The 20807-nt window shown below is 48.0% G+C and overlaps 1 protein-coding gene across 1 annotated transcript; it reads left to right on the forward strand.

Moving 5' to 3' along the window:
• The first annotated feature begins 113 nt into the window (after positions 1-113).
• Positions 114-19747, forward strand: TUT1 (terminal uridylyl transferase 1, U6 snRNA-specific). Its single transcript, XM_003419477.4, has 9 exons — positions 114-2135; positions 3479-3669; positions 13888-14203; positions 14589-14689; positions 16264-16733; positions 17340-17449; positions 17609-17719; positions 17864-17956; positions 18567-19747. Exons 1-9 carry the CDS (start codon positions 1829-1831, stop codon positions 19700-19702), a joined length of 2835 nt encoding a protein of 944 aa, XP_003419525.3. The 5' UTR covers positions 114-1828; the 3' UTR covers positions 19703-19747.
• The last annotated feature ends 1060 nt before the right edge of the window (positions 19748-20807 follow it).

The following is a 20807-nucleotide window of genomic DNA, read 5'->3' on the forward strand; positions in this document are numbered from 1 at the left end:
CAGCTGTTCTCTGCCATGGATATGCGTGGGGGAAGGGAGGGGAGGTCTTCAAGAGGGAAAATAATAAAGGACAAAGGAATATAAAGCAAGTACAGATGGGGCTTGCCCTGGAAACAGCTTCTTTATGAAATATGGACTGAGGCTGCCTGCTGTAGCCAGCCTCGTGGGCCCAAATTCTACCCCCCACCCCAGGATCCCCACAGCCCCCAGTGGTGCTAGAGACCAAGCACCATCCTGGCCAGATTCAGTCAAAGCAGTTGGGATGAACTGCCTCTGGATGGCTGGTGGCTTCCTGAGGAGCGGGGTATGACTGCCGCTTCCTCTATTTCCCCAACTCTTATTTCCCTCTGGAATCCCTGGGTGATGCAGATAGTACCGAAAGGTTGATGGTCTGAGTTTACCCAGAGGCACCTTGGAAAAAAGTTGATCTACTCCAAAATCAGCCATTGAAAACGTGAGAGATCGCAGTTCTACCCTGACACACATGGGGTTACCATGAGTCAGCATCGATTCTACAGAAACTGGTTATTTCCCTGTCCCTTTTTCTTAGGAAATTCTGGGAGCTGCTAGAGGCCAGAGGCCAGGGCACGATGTAGGCCACCTTAGCAGGTACCGCAGGATCTTACCACCCAGCTCCAGGCTGTACTCAGCCTGCAGCATCAGGATTCTCAGAGCCTCAGCAACTGCCTTGATATTGGGGCCCAATGCAGTGCTATTCTCTGCCTATTTAGGCTTGGGAGATAGAACAGATACCTGAACAGGGCCCTATAGGACGGATACCTCAGGAGAGAAGACAGGAAGGTCAGCTTACTGTGTGCTCCTTGGGCCCCTCCTTTAGAGATGGGGGACAACCTCGGCAAAGTGACTTGCTCAAGGTCACAGCCCTTGGTATGTCTGCCTCAGGTCCACTTTGTATAAGCGAAACCACAGCATAAACTGTTTAAAATTACGATCCCCTCCATCTCGGTCTGGCCCCTGCCCCCAGGGTCTCCCTAACTCTTTTACTCACTTCCGGTGAAGTGAGCCCACACCAGCAGCCGTGTCTGGGGAAGAACAGAACACTGTACCAGCTTGAGGGCGGCAGCAGCACTTCCCTCCTCCAGTGTCCTCATTCAGCTGCCACCACGGCCGGTGTCTTCAGCGCTGCCTTGAAGGGGGCCAGTGACTGGCGCCTCGTGAGTACACTCCACGCAGCCCACTAACGCCGAAGGCAAGTGGATGCAGGGATGAGTCTGGCTCACCCAGGCCGCGTGATCTGGCTGCGGTTCCACGGAGTCGGCAAGGTAGCCGGCGGAGGACGGGGCAGAGCTTCCCAACCAAGGCTAGGCTGCACAGAGCCGTAGCGAGGGGGGCAGAGAGGGGCATTTGCCGCCGGGCGCAAGTACAAAGGGGCGTCGGATGAGGCCGGCCGGCCGCAGAATCACCCCCCTCCCCAGCCGGCGGGCTGGGGCGCTCGTGACCCTCGTTTTGGGGAAGGCCCAGGAGGAAGAGGGTAACAGTCGTTAGGCGGTTGGGAGTCCAGGGGCAGCCCCAGGCTTCGTGGGGCAAAGAGTGGAGACTGTCCATCCTCCGCCTTTACTCCCTGGGTAAGTGAAGGGTTACGGGCGCAGCCGCGCGGATGTCTACCGTGCTTGAAAGGGGCGCCCAGCCGGCCCGCGACCACCCAGCACCGAGGCGGCCGGCTGTCTGGAAAACGGCCCGAGACGCAAGACGGCGCTTGCCTTTGTGGCTACTGTGTTGAATATTCATGATCTTTGAACCAATCATCGCATGATTATCTCAGACAGAGCACACCAATCGGCTCACCGCATGCAGATAAGCATCGTAGATGGGCGGCTTTTCTTATATCTGTGGAGACTGCACCCAGGCTAGAAACGGAACCCTGAGTGGAAAGCGATGGGTTTCCGGAGGGGGTGTGCCTGCACGAGTGCCGCGACTACGTCACTTCCCATCCGAGCGGCGGAAATTGCTTCCGAGCGCGTTGCTATTTGGAAGACAGGGTTCTGGCGAAGGCAGAAGTGCTTGTTTTTTTTGTCGGTATTGGGAAGTGACGATGGCGGCGGTGGATTCGGATGTCGAATCGCTGCCGCGTGGGGGTTTCCGCTGCTGCCTCTGCCGCATTACTACAGCGAACCGTAAGAGTTGGCTAGCGAGGGGGTGGATGCGGGCTCTCATCTTTTGACCCTAGCGAAAGTTAGGGTTAAAGGTCATAGTTCCTGTCAAGTCGGTTGGTGGGATCACCCAGTTCCGTTTTCATAGGCCGCCGCCGGTCCGAAGGGATTGAAGAGGAGAAAGTCCCATCACTTTATAGATCTCCTTCCCCGTATCCAAGACCTCGACGACGAAAGTCCCGTTATTTTATTCCCTCTTCAGCCGTCATCTATTGGACATCTGCCCTGTCCCTGCACTCTGCTGGACCCTAGGGTGAAAGAAGGGGGTTCAGAGATGAAGGAGCTGACATCCAGAGAGGGAGACACTTTCAATACACTATAGATGTGTTTGGAGAGCTGTGGGATTAGAGAAGGCAGTAATTAAGAGTTAGGCAAGTCTTACAGAGGAGTGACCCAAAAGCAGGGATATGTGAAATAGCATGACAGGCTGCGGTGATGCAGCGTAGGGTACCAGTGAGGGAGGGACAGAGAGTGAGTTTGGAAAAGTGACAGATCGTAGTAAGACAATGCAAGGGGCTCAGTGAACCCTCCGATTCTGATTGTGAACTCGTCAATCATGATCTTCCCTAAATGGGGTCTTCTCCCTTCCCCTGTGAATGGCAGTCTCACCTGTCCAGTAGGGCAAGCCAGAAACCTAGGAGTCATTAAGTCTTCCCTGGCCCCATATCTACATTGGTGACACCAAGCAGCAGACTCAAATATAATAAAAATAACGATAGAGGCTAACTTTTCCACATTTACCATGTATCAGACTCTCTGATAAGTGCTGTATCTGAATAGTACCTATGTAGCAAGTACTATTATTACCTTCATCTTATACCTGAGGAAACTGAGGCAGAGAGGTTTAGTAACTTGCTCAAGGTCTCCCATAGCTTGACAGAGCAGGGATTTGGATTTGGGTAAGTGACTTAAAAGCCTGCACTTATAATAATCACTGTACCATACCCAGAGATGGTCCATGGGGAATAGTCTAGGGTCCTGAGTTACTTAGTCCTTCCATATATAACCTGGATAAGTCATCTCTTCATGTCTTCACAATTGGCAGGTGTTGCTGCACCTAGTACTTACAGATGGCTTAAGATATATTTGTAGTGTAGCCTTCTCCGGGGAACCACTTGGAGAATATATAGGGACAATGGACAAAGGAGGAAGGTAGAAGAAGAAAGGAGACAGGACTTTGTTTATTCAAAGGTCACACTTAGTATAACTTTGAAGGATCAGTAGAATTTAGGTGTGCAAAGAGCGAAGGCAGGGCAGGTACAGTGGAGGGTGATTTGGGTGTTTTTGTCTCATGCTTGTCTTTGCAGGACCCAGCCTAGATGCCCACTTGGGAGGCCGAAAGCACCGGCACCTGGTGGAACTACGAGCTGCTCGAAAGGCCCAGGGACTTCGAAGTGTGTTTGTCAGTGGCTTTCCCCGGGATGTGGATTCTACTCAACTGTCTGAGTACTTTGAGGCATTTGGGCCTGTTGCCAGTGTTGTCATGGATAAGGACAAGGTACAATGAATGACTCTGGGGGTAAAGAATGAGTCGAGTATGCCACATACCAAAAGAGACATGAGAGAGAAACCAGCAGCCTATTTTGGCTGGTTCCTAATGTGGCCTGTCCTTGGTGGGACACCACAGTACCTAAGCTAGTCCTGTTTTGTGAGCCCTCCCCTGGATTTTATCAGTTCACGAGGAGACTTGTTAGATTTAGTCAATCTGTTATTCACCAAATATTTGTTGACTGCTAGCTTTGTTCTAGGCACTGTGCTTAGAGCTGTGTTCTGAGTGATGAAGTAGGTGTTGTTTCTGCTTGCACAGAGCTTACAGTCTAGAGAAGAAAGTAGACGATTAAATGACTATAGTGAAGTGGGTGCTTTAAGAACACACCTTTGGGGGACTTTCAAACCCCAAAGCAACTGGTTGATAAACCAGATGGCAGTTTATTAATTTACCCTGAGGGGTCCTGAGGTTATCTGGTTAGAAGACCCTGTCCTAACTTTTGTCAGTGTCCTTGATAAAGTTTACTGTCACAGTGCTGTGTTCTTTGGCCATATTGTAGTTCTGAGGCTGTACTCTGTTAAGTAGACATGACTTAGGTGATGCCCAAGTGTGGTACAGTGAATTGCTTAATATGGCTCTTCCAGCTATAGTCTTTGTGATTCTCACACATGATTGGTTAGGACTATGCAAATAATGTGCTTGTGGCCCACCAAGAGGATTAGGCAGCGTGCTGCTAATGCAGATAAGATGTATGGAACTTGTGATGGTTAAGGTTATGTGTCATCTTGGCCGGGCCATGATTTTCAGTTGTTTGGCAGTTATGTAAAGATTTAATCATCTTCCATTTTGTGGCCTAATGTAATTGTCCTCCATTTTGTAATCTGATGTAATTATTCCCAGTTTTGTGATGTGTTGTAAATCCTAGCCTCTATGCCTGTGATTATGGTTCCATTTGGGAGTGAGTTTTCCATTAAGTTAATGAGGCAGGATTAGGGTGGGATGTACCTTGAGTCACCCCTTTACTAGAAGGTGTGACTCAAGTCACCACCTTTTCCCCAGTCACCACACTTATTCAAGTCACACCGTTGCACTGCTTTGCTCAAGTAAGAAGAGTTTCCTTGATGCTGTGGTCCGCATCCAATATGTATGTGAGTGCTCCGGCAAAGCTCTCTCTCTTGCTCTGAATTCTGCATCTGGCTCATCATCTGACCTCCAGTTCTTGGGACCTGAGCCAGCAGCCTGTCTTCTGACCTGATTGCCGGCTCCTGCAGCCTTGTGAGCCAGCAGCCTGTTATCTGACCTGCCGATTTGGGTGTCTCAGCCCTGAAACCACGTGAGTCAGGAGAAACCTCCAGCCTGACGCCTGACTCACAAATTTGGGACTTGCCAGCCTGCACAACTGTATGAGCCATTTCCTTGACAGTTTGTGAGTTCTGTGAGACTTTGCCGTGAATTATGGACCCCAAAGATGTGAGGGAGAGTATTGAGGGGAGGAGCAGTAGTTGATGTTAGAGATGATGGAGTGAAACAGCTGTTTGGAAGAGTTGGACGTTTGGGACAGCTTTAACCTCTGCCTCATAGAAACCAGCTTTGTGCTGATCCTTCTAAAAGAAATGGTTCACTCACCAAGTATCCCAGACCTTCTCTTAGGATGGGGTCTGTTTTGTTAGGGATTGCATTCAACTACTCAACTACAATGGCTTAAGCAAAAAGGGTTTGTTTTTTCTCATGTAACTGTCCAGGCCTAGGCAGTCCAGGGTTTTACTGTCTTTCTGCTCTGTCATTATTGACATGGCTGTCATCTTCATCGTGATAATGCTCCTTTCACATCTGCAAGCGGGCAGGAGGGGCAGGGGAAGGGCCCCCATGCCTTTTTCTTTATTTCCCAGGAAAATACCTTTTCCAGAAGGCCTCCTTGATAGACTTCTACTTATATCTCATTGGCCAGAACTCCATCACATGGTTATCCCTAGCTGCAGGCAAGCTTGAGAAATGAATTTTTTTTTTTTTTTTAAACCTGGGCTCATTGCTCCTCAGAACAAAATCCGGGTTCTGTTTGTAATTTAGAAGGGGAGAATGTATACTGAGTGGGCAATTGGAAGTGTCTGCCCCAGGTTACTTCTTTAGAAAACCCAAATGTCCCCATTTTTGTCAATAGTTTATTTCGATCACAAAGAACGATGTTTTTCTGGATTTAAACCTACAGTTTCTGGGGCTTCTATTTATTATAACAATAATGATTAGAAGCTTTATTGAGCAGTTACTCTGCACCAAGTGCTAAGTACTTCACATACAATATTTCATTTAATTCCAACAGTGTTTCCTTGAGGGGGGTTTCACTGGGAAGTTGGAAATTTGGGGATTTAAGCCCCTATTTGGGAGGCAGCCACAAAGTACTTAACGCCTTTGAGTTTCAGTTGCTTAATTTGTAAAGCGTAAATAATAACACATATCTTGTATGAGTCTTAGGAAGCTTAGACAGAGTTTATGTGAAATGCTTAGTTTACAAGCCCTCAACAGATGGTAGCTCTAGGTGGGGATGGTAACGTTGAGAGGAGAAAAATGCCCAGGACACAGGCTTCTGTATCTGCTAGTCCTGGCCTCCTTGGCGCCTTCTGTAAGGTTCTTGAGAGAAGCAAGGCCAGGCAAAAAGACACCTAAGTTCTAGCTACAGCTTTGGTTCCAGACTTGATGTTGAATATTATACTGGTGAGCTTTGTGCCTCCTCAGAGTCAGAAGACAGGTCTGAGCAGGGCCAGGTAGCTGCCTTTTCCCTTGGCTTCACTTTGGTTCCTTTTTGCTCTGTTAGGGGTGAGGGTAGAAGCAAGGATAAGAAGGGAACCTTTTTTTTTAATTAATTGATGTATAATTCACATAAAATTCACCCTTTTAAAGTGCATCATTCAATGGTTGGTACATTGTTGTTGTCATTAGGTGCCATCGAGTTGATTCCAACTTACAGTGACCCTATGTACAACAGAATGAAACACTGCCCAGTCCTGCGCCATCCTTACAGTTGGTATGCTTGAGCCCATTGTTCCAGCCACTGTGTCAGTCCATTTTGTTGAGGGTCTTCCTCTTTTTTCTGACCCTTTACTTTACCGAGCATGATGTCCTTCTCTAGGGACTGGTCCCTGCTAATAACATGTCCAAAGTATGTGAGACAGTTTCTCCATCCTTGCTTCTAAGGAGCATTCTGGCTGTACTTCTTCCAGGACAGATTTGTTTGTTTTTCTGGAAGTCCATGGTATATTTGGTATTATTCGCCAACACCATAATTCAAAGGTGCCAATTCTTCTTCGGTATTTCTTATTCACCATCCAGCTTTTGCGCGCATATGAGGCGACTGAAAATACCATGGTTTGGGTCAAGCGCATCCTTAGTCCTCAAAGTGACGTCTTAGCTTTTCAATACTTTAAAGAGGTCTTATGCAGCAGACTTGCTCAGTGCAACAAGTAGTTTGATTTCCTGACCACTGCTCCTGTGGGCGTTGATTTTGGATCCACATAAGACGAAATCCTTGATAACTTCAATTGCCAACAGTAAAAATGGTGTGGTGGTGGTGTCAGACCTCCTTGTCTGACTTCACAGGGGGAAGGAGAGAAAATCATTATCAGTATCATTATAAAGCTCAGGGTGATTGCTGTGAGTGAAACATGCGTCCAACCTCCCTCCAACCTTTTTAACGCTTCTGACAGCAGCCATCCCTCCTACAGCACTCTACTTCTCTGCTGAGTTCAATAATTCATTGCAGTGGCCACACAGAACTCATAGACAGTACTCACAGTTCTGGGGTTATTAGGGAAGTAACAGTTTACAATTCAGGGTCAGGAATGACTCAAGATATGGAGGATAGCTCCTCCACTGTGCCCACAGGCAGGCCTCTCCCTGGCCCTTGGCCCCTCAGCCCCTGGGATGTCTTGGGCTGTCTTCTGCTCTGCCTTAGCTAGGTGTTACACAGCTCTTTAGCTCCACCTATAAGTGCCCAGAGGCACCCTACACTGCCAGTAAGCCTTGGCCTGAAGGCGCTTAGCTCTCTAGCTACATAGGTCGCGAGCAAGCCTAGATCCGACAAGTGCCCAGAGGTACCCCATTCTGCCAGGAAGCCTCTTCCCTGAAGGCACTCAGCTCTCTCACTCCATGGGTTGGCTAGTTCTGTTGCCACCATTTCTCTGCTGCTACTTCGCACTGTCTTGCACTGTCTCTCATGTCACGGTTCTCTGTTTCCTGGGTCTAGGAGGTTCTCAGTGCAGGGACCCTGGGTCCAAAGGATGCGCTATGCTCGCGTCTCTTCCTCTTGTTGGTAGTGAGGTCCTCCCTTTCTGCCTCCGGGATGGCTCATTTTAAGCCTAAAGGGATGGCAAAACTGACCGATCCCCTTGTTAGGGTTCCATATACCTCATTTGCATGGTCCTACCCCACAAGGATGCCACGCAGCTTATTTGCAAGTTGTCTAATCTCCTTGATGGTCTACAAGCATCTTATTTGCATGTTGTTGTTACTGTTGTTAGGTGCCGTCGAGTCAGTTCCGACTCATAGCGACCCTGTGCACAACACAATGAAACACTGCCCAGTCCTGCGCCGTCCTTACAATCCTTGTTATGCTTGAGCTCATTGTTGCAGCTACTGTGTCAGTCCACCTCGTTGAGGGTCTTCCTTTTTTCCGCTGACCCTGTACTCTGCCAAGCATGATGTCCTTCTCCAGGGACTGATCCCTCCTGACAACGTGTCCAAAGTATTTAAGATGCAGTCTAGCCATCCTTGCTTCTAAGGAGCATTCTGGCCGCACTTCTTCCGAGACAGATTTGTTCGTTCTTTTGGCAGTCCATGGTATATTCAATATTCTTCGCCAGCACCACAATTCAAAGGCGTCAACTCTTCTTCGGTCTTCCTTATTCATTGTCCAGCTTTCACATGCATATGATGTGATTGAAAATACCATGGCTTGGGTCAGGCGCACCTTCGTCTTCAGGGTGACATCTTTGCTCTTCAAACTATAAAGAGGTCCTTTGCAGCAGATTTGCCCAATGCGATGTGTCTTTTGATTTCTTGACTGCTGCTTCCATGGCTGTTGATTGTGGATCCAAGTAAAATGAAATCCTTGACAACTTCAATCTTTTCTCCTTTTACCATGATGTTGCTCATTGGTCCCGTTGTGAGGATTTTTGTTTTCTTTATGTTGAGGTGTAGTCCATACTGAAAGCTGTGGTCTTTGATCTTCATTAGTAAGTGCTTCCAGTCCTCTTCGCTTTCAGCAAGCAAGGTGGTGTCATCTGCATAACGCAGGTTGTTAATGAGTCTTCCTCCAATCCTGATGCCCCGTTCTTCTTCATATACTCCAGCTTCTCGTATTATTTGTTCAGCATACGGGTTAAATAGGTATGGTGAAAGAATACAACCCTGACGTACATCTTTCCTGACTTTAAACCAATCAGTATCCTCTTGTTCTGTCTGAACAACTGCCTCTTGATCTATGTAAAGGTTCCTCATGAGCACAATTAAGTGTTCTGGAATTCCCATTCTTCACAGTGTTATCCATAGTTATGATCCACACAGTCAAATGCCTTTGCATAATCAATAAAACACAGGTAAACATCCTTCTCGTATTCTCTGCTTTCAGCCAGGATCCATCTGACATCAGCAATCATATCCCTGATTCCATGTCCTCTTCTGAAACCGGCCTGAATTTCTGGCAGTTCCCTGTCAATGTACTGCTGCAGCCGTTTCTGAATGATCTTCAGCAGAATTTTCCTTGCATGTGATATTAATGATATTGTTCTAAAATTTCCACCTTCGGTTGGATCACCTTTCTTGGGAAGAGGCATAAATATGGATCTCTTCCAGTCAGTTGGCCAGGAAGCTGTCTTCCATATTTCTCGGCATAGACAAGTGAGCACCTCCAGCACTGCATCTGTTTGTTGAAACATCTCAATCGATATTCCATCAATTCCTGGAGCCTTGTTTTTCGCCAATGCCTTCAGAGCAGCTTGGACTTCTTCTTTCAGTACCATCGGTTCCTGATCATATGCCACCTTTTGAAATGGTTGAATATCGACTAATTCTTTTTGGTATAATGACTCTGTGTATTCCTTCCATCTTCTTTTGATGCTTCCTGTGTTGTTTAATATTTTCCCCATGGAATCCTTCACTATTGCAACTCGAGACTTGAATTTTTTCTTCAGTTCTTTCAGCTTGAGAAACGCCGAGCGTGTTCTTCCCTTTTGGTTTTCCATCTCCAGCTCTTTGCACATGACATTTTAATACTTCGTCTTCTCGAGAGGCCCTTTGAAATCTTCTGTTCAGTTCTTTTATTTCATCAATTCTTCCTTTTGCTTTAGCTGCTTGACGCTCAAGAGCAAGTTTCAGAGTCTCCTCTGACATCCGTCTTGGTCTTTTCTTTCTTTTCTGTCTTTTCAGTGACCTTTTGCTCTCTTCCAGGATGATGTCCTTGATGTCATTCCACAACTCATCTGGTCTTCGGTCACTAGTGTTCAATGTGTCAAATCTGTTCTTGAGATGGTCTCTAAATCCAGGTGGGATATACTCAAGGTCATATTTTGGCTCTCACGGACTTGCTCTGATTTTCTTCAGTTTCAGCTTGAACTTGCATATGAGCAATTGATGGTCTGTCTGTTCCACAGTCGGCCCCTAGCCTTCTTCTGACTGATGATATTGAGCTTTTCCATCGTCTCTTTCCACAGATATAGTCAGTTTGATTTCTGTGTGTTCCATCTGGTGAGGTCCATGTGTTTAGTCCCCGTTTATGTTGGTGAAAGAAGGTATTTGCAATGAAGAAGTCATTGGTCTTGCAAAATTCTATCATTCGATCTCCAGCATTGTTTCTATCACCAAGGCCATATTTTCCAACTACTGATCCTTCTTTGTTTCCAACTTTCACATTCCAATCGCCAGTAATTATCAATGCATCTTGATTGCATGCTCAATTTCAGACTGCAGCAGCTGATAAAAATCTTCTATTTTTTCATCTTTCGCCCTAGTGGTTGGTGCGTAAATTTGAATAATAGTAGTATTAACTGGTCTTCCTTGTAGGCGCGTGGATATTATCCTATCACTGACAGCGTTGTCCTTCTTCTTTTGGACATTCTTTTGGATGATGAATGCAACACCATTCCTCTTCGAGTTGTCATTCCCAGCATAGCAGACTATATGATTGTCTGATTCAAAATGGCCAATACCAGTCCATTTCAGCTCACAAATGCCTAGGATATCAATGTTTATGCGTTTCATTTCATTTTTGACGATTTCCAATTTTCCTGGATTCATAATTTGTACATTCCAGGTTCCCATTATTAATGGATGTTTGCAGCTGTTTCTTCTCATTTTGAGCAGTGCCACATCAGCAAATGAAGGTCGCGAAAGCTTTATTCCATCCATGTCATTAAGGTCGACTCTACTTTGAGGAGGCAGCTCTTCCCCAGTCATCTTTTGAGTGCCTTCCAACCTGGGGGGCTCATCTTCCAGCACTGTATCAGACAGTGTTCCGCTGTTATTCATAAGGTTTTCACTGGCTAATACTTTTCAGAAGTAGACTGCTGGGTCCTTCTTCCTAGTCTGAGCCTGGAAGCTCAGCTGAAACCTGTCCTCCATGGGTGACCCTGCTGGTGTCTGAATACCGGTGGCATAGCTTCCAGCATCACAGCAACACAAAAGCCCCCACAGTATGACAAACTGACAGACACGTGGGGGCCTTATTTGCATAGTCCCATCCAATCATTTTGTGGGAATTACAAGACCATGGCTAGAAAGGCTATATAAAAGCGATCCATTGCACTGCAATTAGAAATTACAGAGTTGTTTAACCATCATCACTGTCCAATCCCAGAACATTTGCATCATGCCAGAAAGCAACCCCATGTGTGACACAGGCCTGTGTGCCTGCAGGGCCATCCCCCAGGCCCAGCTTGCCTTCATTTCAGGGATGGATTGCCCATAAGCAAGGTATGTAATCTGTACTAATCTGTAGTGCACAATTTCACCTGTTTTTCACATCAAAGATGTGGTGAAACCCATGTGAAATTGTGCAATTCGGGTTCATAAGATCCTCTCCTTCCCTCCTCTGGGTTGGCTCATTTTAAGCCTAGTGGGATGGGAAAACTGACCGATCTTTTCGTTAGGGTTCCATAAACCTTTATTTGCCTGGTCCCAGCCAATCACTTGGGTGAGAGTTACAAGAGCATGGCAAGAAAGGCCACAGGAGAGTGATCCATCACACTAAAAGGGGTGATGGTAAGGCTTTTGTCTTTAACCAGAGAGGGAATGGGTTAAAAAAAAAAATGCTGAAAAATACTGCCCTAGCCCATAGTGAGCCACCTCAAAAACCTGGACCTGGTCAGGGGAGTGCTTGGAATGTTTATCAGGAGGAGGAAGGTGGAAAAGCACTGGTAGAGGCCTTTCCTGATAACAGCTGCCTATCTTCAGTCTGAACTACCTTTTGAGCAAAGTGGATCCCGTGAGATTCCTGCCAGGCGATTGTAGAGACTGGGTGATTCTAAGCCAGTTGCTTTGCTGAATTCTTTGAAACATTAAAATAGGTATCTCTCTGGCTGAGTGTGGGGGAAATGGGGAGTTGTAAGTTGTTTTTTTAGTATTCTAGACACTAGATCCTTATTAGATACATGATTTGCCAAAATTTTCTCCCGCTCTATGAGTTGTTTTTTCACTTTTTTATGGTGTTCTTTGAAACACGAAAGTTAAAAAAAATTATTTTTAAATTGATGTAAAATTCCCATGACATAAAATTAACACTTCAGAAAGTGAACAAGTCAGTGGCGTTCACTAAACATTCCAGGGTTGTGCCACCATCAGCTCTGTCTAATTCCAAAACATTTTTGTCACCCGCAAATAAAATCCTGTACCCGTTACTTCCCGTTCCTCTTCCCTCCGGCCCCTGGCAACCATCAGTCTGCTTTCCGTCTATTCTGGATGTTTCATACAAGTGGGATTATACAATATGTGACCTTTTTGCATCTGGCTTCTTTCGCTTAGCATGTTTTTGAGTTTCATCCACATTGTAGCATGTATCAGTATTTCATTCCTTCTTATGAAAAGGTTTTCATTTTAATGAAGTCCAAGTTACCTGTTTTTTCTTTGATTGCTTAGGATTTAAGTGTTCTACCTAAGAAACCGTTCCCTAATACAGGATCACAAAGACTTATACCTATGTTTTTTTCCGAAAGTTTTATAATTTTAACTCATTCACTTAGGTTTTGGTCCATTTTGAGTTAAATTTTGTATAATGGCGTGAGGTAGGGGTTGAAATTCATTCTTTTGCATGGCTAGCCATTGTCTTAACACCATGTGTTGAGAAGACTGTTCTTTCCCTGTTGAATTGTCTTGGCACCCTTGTCGGAAATCAGTTTACCATAGGCATATAGGTTTATTTCTGAGTGCTGAATTCCATTCCTTTGACCTAAATGTCGATCCTTATACCAGTACCACACTGCCTTGATTCTGTTGGAGGTACCTTTTTATAAGTGGAATAAGGCTCCAGCTTTACCACTGGACAGGCTACAAAAGAATATGGCCTTTTACCCCAAAGCAGTCATATTTGTCCTGCTCCTTCTAACACTCTTTTAAAAAAAAAAAAAAATAGAGCCCAGTGCATGTCATGGAACTCAACCAAATCACAGGAGCATGGCTGTCGTGTATTGCCATTATTCCTAGATGGTAAGTTCCTTGAAGATAGGGATTATGTGTCCATATTTATGCCTAGCAGTGTTCACTACATGGGTTTTTGATAAATATCAGAAGAGTCTAGTTAAACCAGGAAAAGTCAGGGGGTGGGCCGCAGTGACGCCAGTGAAATCACATCATTGGCAAGAATAGGGAACAGTGAAATAAGCAAAAAGAGATTTTCAGTGGCAGACTGGGGTGAGAAGAAAATGTGTGGGAGGGGTGGAGAAAATGGCTTCTTTAAATGTCCCCTGCTGTTACGGAAATGGAAACCCTGGTGGCATAGTGGTTAAGTGCTATGGCTGCCACCCAAGAGGTCGGCAGTTCGAATCTACCAGGCACTCCTTGGAAACTCTATGGGGCAGTTCTACTCTGTCCCGTAGGGTCGCTCTGAGTTGGAATCGACTCGACGGCAGTGGGTTTGGGTTTTTGGGTTACGGGAAGAGCAAGCAAATAGTCCCAATTCATGGGATAGTCCCCATTTCAAAGCTCCTCACCTGCTGTTTGGTCCCTGCCCCTGTTGTGGTTTACCAGGGAGTGTTTGCCATTGTGGAGATGGGGGACGTGGGTGCCCGGGATGCCGTCTTGTCCCAGCCCCAGCACAGCCTGAGAGGACATCGCCTGCGGGTCCGGCCACGGGAGCAGAAGGAGTTCCAGAGTCCGGCTTCCAAGTCCCCCAAAGGAGCAGCCCCTGACAGTCACCAGTTGGCCAAAGCACTAGCTGAGGCGTCAGACGTGGGGGCACAAATGGTAAAGCTCGTGGGGCTGAGGGAGTTGTCTGAGGCTGAGCGGCAGCTTCGGAGCCTCGTGGTGTCCCTGATGCAGGAAGTCTTCACAGAGTTCTTCCCTGGTAAGTCACTGCCCCGCCTGTGCCTGAGCCCCTCTGTCCTTCAGGTCCCTGTATCTGCATGCCGGTCCTCCCACAGCCAGGGGTGTTTATTCCGTTCCTATTATGTTCTTCTGGACCCCTGGTGGCGCAGTGGTTCATCCATCTGCTGTGAACTGAGAGGTTGGAGGTTTGAATCCACCAGCTGCTCTGTGGGATAAAGATGTGGCAGTCTGCTTCCATAAAGATTTATAGCTTTGGAAACCCTATGGGGAAGTTCTACTCTGTCCTTCAGGGTCACTGTGAGTCAGAATTGACTCGGTGGCAATGGGTTTTTGGTATAGGTATATTCTTCTACTCCCTGCTCCCTCCAGTGTCTCTTGACCTTTATTCTCTGCTCCGCACTCAGGCTGTGTGGTCCATCCTTTTGGCTCTTCCATAAACAGCTTTGATGTCCATGGCTGTGATCTTGACCTCTTCCTGGATCTGGGTGACTTAGACGAGCCTCAGGTGAGTGACAGGGAGGCAGCTGAGAAGAGTCAGTGAGAACGGTCAGTTAAAAATAGTTGCCTCTTATTAGCCATGGTACTGTGGTTAAGTGCTTTACCTCTCCACGCCTTAGTTCTTCGTCTGTTCGTCTGTAAAAGGGGGTAATGGGACCTACCTGAAAGGGTGATTGTGGAGAAATGCGAATATGGATGGGTATTAGGTAGGATCGAAATGAACAGACATGGGATACAAGGCAGTTTTAATAGGAAAAAAACATTTCAAAATGGTACGTATAGCATAATCTTATTTTGGTAAAATGATATATAAAAAGATGCAATAAGGTGAATTTTGGATTGTGTTTTTTTGCTTCTCTGTATTTTCTGTCATACATAGCTTCTGTTTTTGTAATACCAAACCAAGTCAAACCCATTGTCACTGAGTGGATTCCTACTCATGGCAACCCTATAGGACAGAGTAGAACTGTCCCATGGGGTTTCTAAGGCTGTAGTTTTTACGGAAGGAGCCCCGGTAGTGCAGTGGTTAAGTGTCTGGCTGCTAACCAAGACGTTGGCGGTTTGAACCCACCAGCAGCTCCTCTGGAGAAATATGTGGCAGTCTGCTTCCATAAGGATTTACAGCCCTGGAAACCCTATGGGGCAGTTTTACTCTATCCTATAGGGTTGCTGTGAGTTGGAATCAACTTGGCAGCAGTGAATTTTGGGTTAATCTTTACAGAAGCAGACTGCCATATCCTTTTCCCACAGAGGGGCTGGTAGGTTCACACCGCCGACCTTTCAGTAGTTATCAGCGGAACATTTAACCACTGCGCCATCAGGGCTCCTGTTTTTATAATAGCAAAGGGTTATTTATTTTTTTAACATGTCTTTTCATTCTTTCTCTACACACGCACACACGATTTATATTTTCTGAACCATTAGAAGGCAGGCTGTACACTGTGCGCCTTTACCCCTTAATATTCTAGCGCACATTACCTAAGAGGAGCCCTGGTGGCACAGTGGTTAAGAGCTCAGCTGCTAACCAAAAGGTCAGCAGTTTGAATTCACCAGGTACACCTTGGAAACCCTATGGGACAGCTCCACTCTGTAGTATAGGGTCACTGAGTTGGAATCAACTCGACAGCAACAGGTTTTTTTTTTTTGGTTATTACCAAAGAACAAAAGTATTCTGGTGCATAACCACGATACGATTATCAAATTGAGGAAATTTTAACACTGGTACAAGACTTTAACCTCCAGTCCATATTCTGATTTGTTAGCCGTGTCTACGGTGGACTGTTGTAGTGTCTCTTCAGTCAGCTTTGATCTGGTATAGTTCCTCTGCCCGTTATTGTTTTTTGTGACAATGATATTTTTGAAGAATACAGGCCATTTACTTTATGTAATTACACGGCTACTTTTATTTTTAAAAAAGGATTGCTGTGAGGATTGAATGAGTTAATAGATGCGAAGCCCTTAGAATAGACCCTAACATGTAACAAGCTGCAGATATTAGATATTGTCATTTTGGGGACAAGAATGTTCCCCCAGTTAGGGGACAGCAGCAGAGGCATTCACTTGGCTCTTTTCTGCCCACAGCCAGCCCCAAAGCCTCCAGAGTCTCCATCCTTGGACTCGGCCCTTGCTTCCCCACTGGATCCTCAAGCCCTGGCTTGCATCTCAGCCTCCCCTCCAGGCTCACAGCCTCCATCTTCTCCCCAAGACTCTGAAGCCCTGGACTTTGAAACCCCATCCTCCTCCCTGGCGCCCCAGACTCCGGACTCGGCTTTGGCCTCTGAGACCCTGGCTTCCCCCCAGTCCCTGCCTCCAGCCTCTCCCCTACAGGAAGACAGGGGAGAGGGGGACCTGGGGAAGTCTCTGGAACTAGCAGAGGCCTTGAAGGGGGAGAAAGCAGAGGGGGGAGCAATGCTGGAGCTGGTGGGATCTATTCTTCGGGGCTGTGTGCCTGGGGTGTACCGAGTCCAAACTGTGCCCTCTGCCCGACGCCCTGTGGTCAAATTCTGCCATCGGCCCTCAGGTCTCCACGGTGACATCTCCCTTAGTAACCGGTATCTTTCTTGGGGAGCGGTGGTGGTGGTTGGGAAAGGCCAGCTGAGAATTCCAGGGTAGGAGGAGGGAGTCCTGGTCTGAGAAGCTCCTGTACCTTCCGAGCCCTGAGATTATTCTTGTATGGTCTCATCCCTCTTTCTGCCTCTCATTTCCTTGTCTGGTTTCTATTTTATGTTCTTGAAGTGTGTTCCTGGGGATACTATTTTTAAGGCATGTGGAAAAGGATTTCATGGTTAAATACATTTGGAAAGTGCTAAATTAAATGAGTTTTGTTTTTTCTCTTTCCCCTTTCCCTCCTTCTCTTTCCTCCCTTTCTCCTTCCCTTCCCATCTCTGTTTTTTTGCATACTGAAGGCTCTGAGCAGTTTTATAACCTGCTCTGAATGTTCCAGACTGGTATATAGGATGTTATGTTTCCTAAACTCATTTGATTTCCTTTTGTACACCCTCTCAGAAGACCAGTGTTTTGGTACCCACTTTGGGAAACCCCCTCTGGCCTCCTTACTCCACTTGGCCCTGGTTATACAAGTCAGGAATGAGAGCAGGGGGAGCTGGTAGCTCAGAGGGGTCTTGAGCCCTGACACCATCGTCCTCCTTTCATCCCAGGCTGGCTCTGCATAATTCCCGCTTCCTGAGTCTTTGCTCCGAGCTGGATGGGCGAGTCCGGCCCCTTGTGTACACCCTCCGCTGCTGGGCTCAGGGTCGGGGCCTGTCAGGTAAGGATGAATCAGGACAGACTTAAGGCTGAGTTGGTGTCAGGACCAAGGATATCAGGGAGAGAAGGGGGCAGGTATAAGAACTGGTGTGGAGAAAACTGCTATAAAAGAGGTCGGGAGCCTCTCTAATCTAACTGGAATTACTGATTATTCACTCAGGGAGCGGCCCCCTTCTCAATAACTACGCCTTGACCTTGCTGGTGATCTATTTCCTTCAGACCAGAGACCCTCCTGTGTTGCCCACTGTGTCCCAGCTCACCCAGAAAGCAGGTACAACAGTTTGGCCTTCACTGCTCTGCCATCATACTTAGACACACTGAGCTAATGAGGTCTCTTCTTATCCCTCCCTCCCCCTTCGCTTCTCCCCACACAGTCCCATTTCCTGGCTGAACTGCACCTTTCTTATTCTCACAGGTGAGGGAGAACAGGTGGAGGTTGATGGCTGGGATTGTAGTTTCCCCCGAGATGCTTCGAGACTGGAGCCCAGCACCAATGTGGAGCCCCTCAGTAAGTTCTGGGAGCCTGGGAGACAACCAGTGATTTTATTAATCACAATAGTAGGTAACATTACCGTATGTCTACTGTGTGCCACGCATGGTTCTCCATGGGATGGTGAATATTGTTATTGTCATTTATGGACAAAGAAACAAAGCCTTGGGGCAGCCAAGTGGCTTGCCCGAGGCTACACTGCTAGCCAGAGGAGGGAGTAGCCTCTGGGGAAGGGTGTTGCTGAGAGCACAGAGAGAGGGGCTTGACCTCTTGTATAGAGGGAGCAGAGAAGTCTAGCTTCTTGACATTCTCCTGAGCTCCTTGGAAGAGAGACACTACTGCTAAGGAAATGGCTCTGGTGTAAGACCTGTCTCCAACAGTCTCAGTTCTGGCCTGTACCTGTTGCTGTCAAGTCGACTGCAACTATAGTGACCCTATAGGACAGAGAACTATCCTATAGGGTTTCCAAGGCTATAATTTTTATGGAAACAGACTGCCACATCTTTCTCCTACAGAGCAGCTAGTGGGTTCAAACTGCTTGGTTAGCAGCCTGTTTAACCACTGTGCCACCAGGGCTCCTTTCTGGCCTATAAGTGACCCTTTTTCTCCAATCTTCCTTCTCCTGCAGGTTCCCTGCTAGCCCAGTTCTTCTCCTGTGTCTCTTGCTGGGATCTTCGGGGCTCACTGCTTTCTCTGCGGGAGGGCCAGGCATTGCCTGTGGCAGGAGGCCTGCCCTCTAATCTCTGGGGGGGCCTGCGCCTTGGCCCCCTGAATCTCCAGGACCCGTTTGACCTGAGTCATAACGTGGCAGCCAATGTGACCTGCCGGGTAGCTGGGCGGCTACAGAACTGCTGCCGAGCAGCAGCCAATTACTGCCGAAGCCTCCAGTACCAGCACCGTTCCTCCCGGGGTCGGGACTGGGGGCTGCTCCCTCTTCTGCAGCCCAGCTCCCCTAGCTCCCTGCTATCTGCTACACCCATCCCCTTACCCCTGGCTCCCTTCACCCAGCTCACTGCGGCCCTGGTCCAGTTGTTAAGGGACGCATTGGGGTGCTGTATAGAGCAGGGAACCAAGAGATCGAGGTCAGAGGGAGATGCAGCTGGGGAGTCTCCCCAGGGAGGGACAAGCAAAAGACTGAAACGAGATGGACGGACGCAGAGCTGTGAGGAGGGGAGGGAAGAGCAGCAGGAATGTGCAGGGGGCCACGGTGAAGACGGGGTGGAAGAAATGGTCATAGAGGTTGGTGAGACGGTGCAGGACTGGGCAATGCAGAGTCCTGGGCACCCAGGGGAGCTGTCCTTGACAACCAGAGAGCACCTAGTCACCGGAGAAGGGGGCCAACCAGGCCAGGTAGCCTTGGCAGAGCAGGGACCCAAGGGACCTGATGCAGCCCAAGAAGGGTCACAGGGTGAGACAGGCAAGGGGGCGGCACTCTCCTCGGTGAGCTGGCGCTGTGCCTTGTGGCACCGAGTGTGGCAGGGGCGGCGGCGTGCCCGGAGACGCTTACAGCAGCAAACCAAGGAAGGCAGTGCTGGAACAGAGTGGCTGAAGACTGAGGCTCAGGTGACCCAGGAGCTGAGAGGACTGAGTGGCGGTGAACAGAGGCCAGGGGCTGAGCCCCTCCTGACCTTTGTGGCGGCCGCCTCCCAGGCAGACCAGTCTCTCACTGTGACCCCGCTCCAGGATTCCCAAGGCCTGTTCCCTGAGCTACACCATTTCTTACAGGTTTTCCTCCCTCAAGCACTTAAACATCTCCTCAAGTGAAGACATACACACTAAAGGGCAATAAAGCTGCTAGTTTACTACAAATGGTCTCCAGTTTAATTTCCACCTGGTAGTAATCCTCCACCTTCCACCAATACATCTCCTTTCCTCCTTCCCCTCCCCCAGACCTTACCCAGCCACCCACCCACCGCGGTCCAGTCGATTCCGACTCATAACTCATAAGGACCCTATAGGACAGAGTTAGAACTGCCCCACAGAGTTTCCAAGGAGCGCCTGGCGGATTTGAACTGCTGACCTCTTGGTTAGCAGTCGTAGCACTTAACCACTAGCCACCAGGGTTTCCCCGCCACACCTTAGCTGCTGCCTTCTCAGAGGGGCCTCTTCTGACTACCCTGTCTAAAAGAGTTCTGTTATTCTCCACCTCGGAGCCTTTTTATTTCCTTCATACCATTTATCACGGCTGGCAGGGAGAGCCAAGGCAGTTGTGGTGCCTGGGCCTTGAGTTCCTGAGTGATGGCGTGGTCGGCGAGTTGAACAGTACTTGGGAGAAGAACCAAATTTGCCTCAACATTTCTTCTGCTGCCCCAAAGATTTATGAGTGGTGACAGGGCCCACGATTCGGGCTCAGGGTTCTTCTTTCTCTCCTTTAAGAGTTCATCTGGCTCTTAAATTGGGTAGAGGATCTTCAAATCGGTGAAGGGCAACCCACTAGTATGTTAATTACCTTAAATCATTAGCCGCCTAGGGTCGGAGGCCAGCCTCCCGATAGGACGTGGCAGGGATATGGCTGCACCCTCCCTTCTGCCCCTTCCATGTCGCGGGCCAGAGTACTAAAAAAACTAGCGCCGTTTATTTTCGCAGTAACAGCATCCCAGAGCTGCAAGGTGGTTTAAAGGGAGCAAACCTCACTTTTACAGGCGGTTTCAGACTTGGGCCCCTGTTGAGGTGGACGTCCCCTTCTAGCAACGAAGGGAGTTTGGCAAACTACTACCTCCGCACAGCAGCTGTTTCTCTGCTTTGTCATACATTCATGGTTTGGGGGTTTCGCAGAACCCCCATCAAGTCCCTTCTCCCCGGATCTGCAGGGAGACGCCTCTGCGCCCCGGCGCAGCGCCTGCTGACAGCTCTGCCACGTAGTCGGGAA

The sequence above is a fragment of the Loxodonta africana genome, chromosome 7 (assembly GCF_030014295.1).
Source record: "Loxodonta africana isolate mLoxAfr1 chromosome 7, mLoxAfr1.hap2, whole genome shotgun sequence".
NCBI classification, from domain to species: domain Eukaryota; kingdom Metazoa; phylum Chordata; class Mammalia; order Proboscidea; family Elephantidae; genus Loxodonta; species Loxodonta africana.

What these genes read in the sequence shown, in the direction of transcription:
- TUT1 (XM_003419477.4), top strand. Translation starts at nt 1,829, where the DNA reads ATGGGCGGCTTTTCTTATATCTGTGGAGACTGCACCCAGGCTAGAAAC. An exon ending in TTGTCATGGATAAGGACAAG is followed by an intron (nt 3,670 to 13,887) that starts GTACAATGAATG and finishes GTGGTTTACCAG; the next exon opens with GGAGTGTTTGCCATTGTGGA. An exon ending in CACCAATGTGGAGCCCCTCA is followed by an intron (nt 17,957 to 18,566) that starts GTAAGTTCTGGG and finishes CTTCTCCTGCAG; the next exon opens with GTTCCCTGCTAGCCCAGTTC.